Source organism: Rhinatrema bivittatum, chromosome 2 (assembly GCF_901001135.1).
Source record: "Rhinatrema bivittatum chromosome 2, aRhiBiv1.1, whole genome shotgun sequence".
Classification (NCBI taxonomy): Eukaryota; Metazoa; Chordata; class Amphibia; order Gymnophiona; family Rhinatrematidae; genus Rhinatrema; species Rhinatrema bivittatum.
This window is the reverse complement of record NC_042616.1, coordinates 534768687-534777773: the sequence shown is the minus strand read 5'-3', so window position 1 is coordinate 534777773 and position 9087 is coordinate 534768687. Positions and strand designations below refer to the sequence as shown.

At 48.3% G+C, this 9087-nt stretch overlaps 1 protein-coding gene across 1 annotated transcript; it reads left to right on the top strand.

Moving 5' to 3' along the window:
* The first annotated feature begins 2547 nt into the window (after positions 1-2547).
* Positions 2548-5166, top strand: LOC115083347 (putative nuclease HARBI1). Its single transcript, XM_029587148.1, has 4 exons — positions 2548-3107; positions 3286-3541; positions 4429-4485; positions 5017-5166. The coding sequence occupies exons 1-4, from the start codon at positions 2548-2550 to the stop codon at positions 5164-5166; spliced, it is 1023 nt and encodes a 340-aa protein (XP_029443008.1).
* The last annotated feature ends 3921 nt before the right edge of the window (positions 5167-9087 follow it).

Genomic DNA, 9087 nt, shown 5'->3' with positions numbered 1-9087 from the left:
GGTATATTTTTAAGAAACTGTCATACTCGTAGCTTATCATCTCATCTGCTAATGTGAAATAAAATATCCTGAACAGTGAACACTGCAGAGGAGCCTCAAATGCAGGCAGAGTTAAAGAATGCAAATTTGACTTAATTGCTTACCTATACCTAATGCTGTCTAATGATCTGTAAGAAAAGAAATTAAATTATCATAGATAAACATATTTGGCTAGCTAACTTAATCAGCAGCATGGCTGCACATACTTGAACAACTTTAAGGGGTCATTTTTCAAAATGCAGTAAGGTGTTTTTGCATGCAATAGGGAGGAGTGTGGGTTAGCCTCTCTGTGAACAGCTATTGCACAGCTGTAACTACACCTCTTTGAAATGTGTTAGTGGCCATGTGGATGGAGAGAGAGAGAGAGAGAGAGAGAGAGAGAGAGAGAAAGAGAGAGACTGGCCATAATAGCATGTCCCATAGGCAGGTATTTGTATCCCTATGATAGGCCCACCTAGTAACTCGAGGTGGGGATTAGGTAAGAGTGTAGGGGGTTAGGGGCCACTTTGACATTCTACGTGACACCTACGAACAGAACAGTGGCCTCTTGTGAAGATTTGCTGGCCTTCGGAGTGAGGAAACTCACTCCAAGATGAGATTTGGCCAAGGTTCTCTCAACCTAGCTTGATGGACATCAAAGGCTAGAGAGGCTATTGTCAACTGATGACCTCAGGGGCCTACAACCTGCCTCATTGGGAAACCTGTCACAGTGCTGAATGCCTGGGGCAACCCGTTCCAGAGGTGTCATGTAGTTCTCATGATGGCTTATGCACTTTCTTTGTTGGCCTCTTTCAAGACAAGCATTTCCTGCCCTCTGAGGGCTTGAGGGGCCAATCTCAGTACTTTTGACAAAGTGCTTACCAGATATGCTTGTCACATATGTCTGTCATGCTGACAGGTGTACATAATCTTCTGTTCATACTTTGCACTCTTACTCCCTCATTATCACATAGGGACCAGACAGCCATAGACAGCACTGATGTTGGATTACAGACATGCCAGGGAAAATACTCATTGGCCATGAGTAGGGGCACAAACTGCTGGAGGTAGTCTGTCCCTAAAAAGGCCCAACACATATGTGTGGCTGGGTGAGTGACGTGCTGTGTTAGCCTTGGACTATGTCTGTGTCTGGGGAATGATGTTTGCCTCATTGTTCTCCCATTACCACACCTATGCATACACCAGAGCAGGCAGTGTTTGTGCATCCATTTTGCACAGACTGTCTTTCGACACAAGTGGTCCTGTGCTTCCACTGTTTAGAATGGAGGCCTCAGAGATACAGTTGTATCGTTGACTGAGAAAATGGGCTCATGCTTACTCAAAGACAATTCCACTTACGGCTCACACATTTTATTCCTTGTATTGGACAGGGGATGTGAAACTTGACAGCATCAGACCTCAGATATGGTGTGTCACATTTCTGGATGAGTAGATATCTGCCTGTAGTGTAGCTGTTCCACTCCCCAATCCCTGATGCTCTTCCACCTAGTACTTGGAGTGGTCCTAATTGTCCTGTTATTTGGGGATGTGCACAGTTCCAAGAACTTCAGCTACCAGAGAGGGTCAGCTGTTTTTTGTTTTTGTGTGTGTGTGTGTGTGGGGGGGGGGGGGTGTTGCTTGAGGTCTGCTAGCACTCCTATTAAAGGTTCCCTTTTATCAGACCGTGATCTATTTACCATCCTCTGTGTAGAACAGATCCTGGACACTCCACATAGAGGATGCCGCAACAGGCCACATCTTTTGTGCCTTACCCTGCCAGATATATATGCTCGCAGCTGACACCTACAAAGATACTGTCTTATGTAGCTCAATATGTTTAGTGTGCATACATAGAAGTTGTGGCACATTTCTGCAGTTGATTTTTTAGGGACTGGAGTACCAGGTGATATTTCCAGCTTGAATTGTCCTGTATATAACCTGTGCATTATGTACTTATGTCTACTTGCTGGCTTCTCTAACACTGTATCAGCAGCTGTATGACAACTGAGGAGGAGTGATGGAGTGGTGTCGAGATGCCCAGGCAGGATTGTTGCCATTGGTCGGCCCCTGTCACATGATAGGAGCAATGGATGGCTGGCGCCATCTTGTGCTCCTACCATGTGACAGGGGCCGACCAATGACACCGGTAGCCCCTGTGACATAGTAAGGTCAAAGGCTATCAGCGCCATTTTGAATACCAGCAGCCAAGGGTGTGAGTGCAGAAGATGGCTCACGGACCCCCGCTGGACCACCAGGGAGTTTTGGTAAGTCTTGGGGGAGTCAGGAGGGTGGGGGGTTTGTTTAAATTTGCTCCTTTAGATGGCCGAATAATTCGGCAAAGATTTGTTGTATTTCGTGGGGAATTGCGATAGGTTTCGCTTCCCCATGAATTCAACGAATATGGCCCTATACGTTGCGGATTACAAATATGTTTGAAATGAATGCACACCTCTAAGAGACATCGGTAGACCAGGATGGGCGATCAGCAGACCTGGACATATCATTCGCCCACGGACAACTATCTTTGGCATGTCGGAGCGAGATATATTCCGAACCTACTGGCTGAGCTCACGGGCAATCCTGTTCCTCTATGAAGATCTGCACTGTGACCTTGATCCCCTTGCCAATCACCACCATGCTTTTCCAGATTTGACGAAACTTCTTGGTGCCTTACATATTTTTGCTACCGGAAGTTTTCAAACCCATGTGAGTGTCATTGCGGGAATTATACAGGCCTCCTTCTCACGGCATCTGGCACAGGTCTTGAAAGCCATGATGAAGAGGATGAGGAAGTACATCATGCATCCTACCGATCCAGTGGAGCTGCAACAGATCCGCAGTGGGTTCATGGGTATTGCAGAGATGCCGAACGTGTTGGGTGCTATAGACTGCACCCATATTGTGTTTATCCCCAGGTCAGAGGAAGAGAGTTCCGTCCAGAATCGCAAGCACTTCCATTCAATGAATGTTCAAGTCATTTGTGATGCACACCTTTGGATTCTAAATGTTGTAGCGAAGTATCCTGGGAGCTGCCATGATACCTACATTCTGGCACATTCATCTATGGGGACACATTTCCCAGAGGGGAAGTAAGGTGAAGGCTGGCTACTTTGTAAGTGAAATCAGCTATGGCCTGGGATTCTATGTCATGTGTACAGGTCTGGGATGTTCGGTATACAAATATGTGTGCTTTTATATATCTGATGTGTTAATGATGTTAAGCACTGTGAAGTTGTTTTTAATGCATTCCTGATTATTCCCCTATAGGCGCGGCTATGGCTGTAAGCCCTGGTTGCTAACTCCACTCCAATCTCCACAGACTGCGGCCAAAAAACACTACAATGAGGCTCATGTCAGCACCAGAAACATGATCGAGCGGACTTTTGGAGTTCTGAAAGGACGATTCCGATGTCTGGATCACTCTGGGGGAGCCCTGCAGTACAGTGCAGAAAAGATGGCGAACATCATTGTTGCCTGCTGCATGCTACACAACATTTGTCAGCTATTTGGTGTGGATGCAGAGGTAGCAGAAAACTTGCCGCCAGATCCGTCTGTGGAGCCGGCTACTGAGGCAGACTGCACGAGGGAATGATGTCCGACGAAGGATCATCAAAACTTATTTCTCGTGTAAGTTCTTATCTGTTGTACATTCATTTCTCCATACTGATATGGTGCTTTTATTGTTGCATATAGCTCTGCGAAATTTGAGATATAATACTTTCATGCTGTACAGTATATTTAATCTTGTTTTGTGTTGTTTTTCTTTCAAGAGCTGTGATCCATCCATCTAACCATTTCCCAGGAAGCTGATCCATCCATCCATCAAACCATTCTCAGAAAGCAGAAAAGTAGATTTAAAATAACAAATAATAGTGAAACTAATAAAATGTTTTTGGAATTTTACTTCTCTCCTCTGTTTTCCATTGCTTCATAAATACTTCTTGAAGTTTTAAATCAATAAATTCTGCACCTCAATATATTGCTTCCTTTCCTTATTTTATTAAAGATTCTTATATTATGTTATGTTATTTCGGCGTCCATTTTGCTCCGTGGGCCCATCGGAGACATGGACGCCTCTATGGACGCCGTGAGAAGGACGCTGCTCCAGGCCTTCCTCCGGCATCAACAATTAGGCGTCCCTGCGGCTCTGCAGGCCCATTGGAGACATGGATGCCTTGAGAAGGACGCCACTCCAGGCCTTCCTCCGGCATAAACAAAAATTAGGCATCCCTGCGGCTCCACAGGTCCAACAGAGACATGGACGCCTCTATGGACGTGATACGCCATCCCCTGTGGCCACGCCCATATGACCATTTAGTTATTGATTTAATGCTATAAGAAATTTAACATTTGTACCATTCTGAATCTTTGCATGTGCAGTTGTGACACTTTTGCTGTTTCTGTTTTCAGAGAGCACCACCGTGGTATCCTCCAGCACGGAATCAGGTCCTCCAACAGAACAGCAAGGTGAGCCTTTTATAGCATCGGCCTTGTAAAAGTATTTGGGTGTTTTATGCCATGTGGCATGCCGCTCACATTTGCATTTTTAAATGTCATGCTTACGGTAATGCTAGAGGTTAGGTCCTATTTAAAATGGCTATAAGCAAGTTCTCCTTCCTATTGTTCTGGATGTTTGCATGCGCGGCAGCAGTAACGCTTTCGCATTTTCTCTTTTCAGACACATCTGCAGAGGAGGAGGAGGAAGATGTGCAGCATCTCCACAGAATTGAGCCCCTCCCCCTTATTGAGGCCCCCCTTATTGTGCCCCCCCCCTGTTATTGATTCCCCCCCCATTTTTTGCCACCCCTCCCCCTCTCCTGCCCAACCTGCCCCACCTGCCATGGGAGACGAGAAGGACATCCTCATTGACGTTGTCACCCCTGTCTCTCCTGGGCTTCCAGGGGCGGGTTGACAGACGGAGGCCGGCGCAGCAACCGGGTAAGGGCCCTCAGCCCTTGAGGGTGGGGGCTGGATGTTGTGCTGGCTCTCCTGGCACAGTTGATTCACAGCCTGGAGGTCCAGGAGGGAATGGCAGTGCAGGCGGTGACCATCCTGTATGACCTGCGCCATGGTCAGCGGGAGATCATTGAGCTCCTGCGCGCAATGGCAGGAGCTCTGAGCTCAATCCCTGCTCATCATGGCATGTGATCCTGTGGGATGGGCACCATCTGATCAATGTCAATGACGATGATCCTCCTCTTCCCCCATGGTACTGTCCCTCCCCTTTCCTTTTGTTTTTGTTAAATTTATAGATCAAATATATTTATAGTTCAAATATATATATATATATATATATATATATATATATATATATATATATATATATATATTTATATTTATAGTTCAAATACCTCGACTTGCCCGTGTGTCAGTGCAGAACTGTGTGTGCATGCCGATGACGATCTCTGGCCTCACAGTACTGAGAACCAGCTTCTCCACAGGTGTCAACACAATATGACAATGTGGTCCTCCGCCGGTCCTCTTTGCTGCCGCGTCAATTTTGGCAGCCTTTTACCTCTTTTCTAGTGTTGCGCCACCGGTGCTATACCTGTTTTACGTCCCTGGGCGTGACAGAAAGGGAGCTCACATCCTGCATGATCTTCTCCCAAATCTGTTTCTTTGTGGAGCAAGAAATCTTGGAATGGAAGAGAACTTTATATTTGTCACAGACAGCACGGCACAGTAACTCCTTTTCTTCATTCATGAAGCGAGCGTTGTGAGTTCGCTTTTTGGACGGTTGGCTAGAACTTGTGCCTTCCTGCTCTTGATGTTCACGGTACTCTGCCTCGACCTGCGCAATAGTTTGTTTTCCAGCCATGATAATGCCTGAATGGGAAAAAAAAAAAAGAAGAATCGGGATTAATGAATGGAGAGTCAGCATGATGGAAATTGACAGAAGCAGAATTAATGAAAAAAATATTGAATCAGAAACAAGAGAGGCCCATGGACAGCATCAAGCAACAGCCTGAGCTAGTGCCTTCTAGCGGTTGCCGATCTACAGACTCTGGCACTATCCATGCAATGGAATGTTTTCCTGGCATGACTGTCTGAATAGGAGAAAAAAATTGGAGGAAAGGGATCAATGAATGGAGCAATAATCAAGAACAGAATGACCCCGAAGGAAGAGGAGTACATGCAGAACATACAATAAAGAGTGAAAATCAACAAAAGAGAAGAGGAGCACATGCATAGCAAACATTAAACAGTCAAAATCAACAAAACAGAAACGGAGCACATGCAAAGCATACAATAAAGATTGAAAAACAACAAAAGAGAAGAGGAGCACATGCAGAGCATGCAATAAAGACGCCAATGGCCACTGCCTTGAGCACCCGGACGTGGAAGGTAGGGGCCTCTGCTCATGGACGTTCCCGCCTCTTTCTGGACATCCATGATCAGAGGCCCCGCTGCCTTCCAACATCCATGGCTGCTGCCATAGCCGCCTTAAGTGCCTGGACGTCCATGATTGGAGGCCCCACTACCTTCTACGTCCAGGCACTCAAGGTGCTCAAGGCAGCGGCCACGGACGTTGGAAGACAGCAGGGCCTCCAATCATGTACGTCCGGAGAGAGCTGCCTTCCAACGTCCATGGCCGCTGCCTTGAGCACCTTGAGCACCTGGATGTGGAAGGTAGCGGAGCCTCCGATCATGGACATCCAGAAAGAGCTGCCTTCCAACGTCCATGGCTGCTGCCTTGAGCGCCTTGAGTACCCGGACGTGGAAGGTAGCGGAGCCTCTGATCATGGACGTCCGGGCACTCAAGGCGCTTAAGGCAGTGGCCATGGATGTTGGAAGGCAGCGGGGCCTCCGATCATGGACGTCCGGAAAGAGGCGTGAACGTCCATGGTTGGAGGCCCCTACCTTCCACTTCTGGGTGCTCAAGGCAGCGGCCATGGACATTGAAAGGCAGCGGGGCCTCCGATCATGGACGTCCAGAAAGAGCTGCTTTCCAACGTCCATGGCCGCTGCCTTGAGCACCCAGAAGTGGAAGGTAGGGGCCTCCGACCATGGATATTCCCGCCTCTTTCCAGACGTCCATGATCAAAGGTCCCACTGCCTTTCAATGTCCATGGCCGCTGCCTTGAGCACCCGGACGTGGAAGGTAGGCGCCTCCAATCATGGACGTTCCCGCCTCTTTCCGGATGTCCATGATCGGAGGCCCCGCTGCCTTCCAACGTCCATGGCCGCTGCCTTGAGCGCCCGGACGTGGAATGTAGCAGGACCTCCGATCATGGATATCCGGATGCTCAGGGCAGCGGTCCCAGTGTCCATTCGGTGTCCATGCGGGGTCTGTTGGAAAGAACCATCCAATAGAGATGTGAATCGTGTCCTCGATCGTCTTAACGATCGATTTCGGCTGGGAGGGGGAGGGAATCGTATTGTTGCTGTTTGGGGGGGTAAAATATCGTGAAAAATCGTGAAAAATCGTGAAAAATCGAAAAAACGTAAAATCGCAAAACCAGCACATTAAAACCCCCTAAAACCCACCCCGACCCTTTAAATTAAATCCCCCACCCTCCCGAACCCCCCCCCCAAATGACTTAAATAACCTGCGGGTCCAGTGGCGGTCTGGAACGGCAGCGGTCCAGAACGGGCTCCTGCTACTGAATCTTGTTGTCTTCAGCCGGCGCCATTTTCCAAAATGGCGCCGAAAAATGGCGGCGGCCATAGACGAACACGATTGGACGGCAGGAGGTCCTTCCGGACCCCCGCTGGACTTTTGGCAAGTCTTGTGGGGGTCAGGAGGCCCCCCCCCAAGCTGGCCAAAAGTTCCTGGAGGTCCAGCGGGGGTCAGGGAGCAATTTCCCGCGCGAATCGTTTTCGTACGGAAAATGGCGCCGGCCATACGCGTATGGCCGGCGCCATTTTCCGTATGGAAAATGGCGCCGGCAGGAGATCGACTGCAGGAGGTCGTTCAGCGAGGCACCGGAACCCTCGCTGAACGACCTCCTGCAGTCGATCTCCTGCCGGCGCCATTTTCCGTACGAAAACGATTCGCGGCGGGAAATCGCTCCCTGACCCCCGCTGGACCTCCAGGAACTTTTGGCCAGCTTGGGGGGGGCCTCCTGACCCCCACAAGACTTGCCAAAAGTCCAGCGGGGGTCCGGAAGGACCTCCTGCCGTCCAATCGTGTTCGTCTATGGCCGCCGCCATTTTTCGGCGCCATTTTGGAAAATGGCGCCGGCTGAAGACAACAAGATTCAGTAGCAGGAGCCCGTTCCGGACCGCTGCCGTTCTGGACCGCCGCTGGACCCGCAGGTTATTTAAGTCATTTGGGGGGGGGGGGTTCGGGGGGGTGGGGGATTTAATTTAAAGGGTCGGGGGTGGGGTTTTAGGGGGTTTTAGTGTGCCGGCTCACGATTCTAACGATTTATAACGATAAATCGTTAGAATCTCTATTGTATTGTGTTCCATAACGGTTTAAGACGATATTAAAATTATCGGACAATAATTTTAATCGTCCTAAAACGATTCACATCCCTACCATCCAATAGTATGCCCTTACCTGCTGAAAGCATTGCCGATCTTCCGAAAGATATCCAAAGGTACAGCTGTAACCGCTCTGTCCTGGCCCGAACCAAATACAAAGGGACTTTTTTACTTGACAATGTGACTTATATACACGACCAAGGTAGGATTATGATGCAGCAATGATGTCACAAAGGGGGAACAACAGGATAAGTTTCCAGATAGATGAAAAGTTTGGAATGTAGCATTTCGTTACATTTTCAAAATGACATTTGACAAAATGACATTTCCCGTTCCATAGAAATGACATGTATGGAGGCAGCACACCCTGGATACTGTATTGGCGCTCTATAATGTCCTATACAATAAAATTGATTGCGAACACCTACCGCTTGATAGGCGTGCTTTTGGTGCTCCTTTGGTGCCGCTTGGATTTGCATCTAATTTGAATACTGAATCGAGCGGATTGCGACCCAAAATGTGCGCGTGTCAAATGAGCGGGTGCAGGACACTGCCACACTTTTTTTTACTCATCGGTACTGTATCAGCCTAATTGAGTGGGTTTGTTGAGCCAAGGGCTTGCAGAAACTAGCTGTGCTC

Bases quoted from the DNA above. Each gene is read 5' to 3' on its own strand.
- LOC115083347 (XM_029587148.1), top strand. From the start codon at position 2,548: ATGTCGGAGCGAGATATATTCCGAACCTACTGGCTGAGCTCACGGGCA. The intron at 3,108-3,285 runs GTAAGGTGAAGG...ATTCCCCTATAG, and splicing joins ACACATTTCCCAGAGGGGAA to GCGCGGCTATGGCTGTAAGC. The intron at 3,542-4,428 runs GTAGCAGAAAAC...TTCTGTTTTCAG, and splicing joins TATTTGGTGTGGATGCAGAG to AGAGCACCACCGTGGTATCC.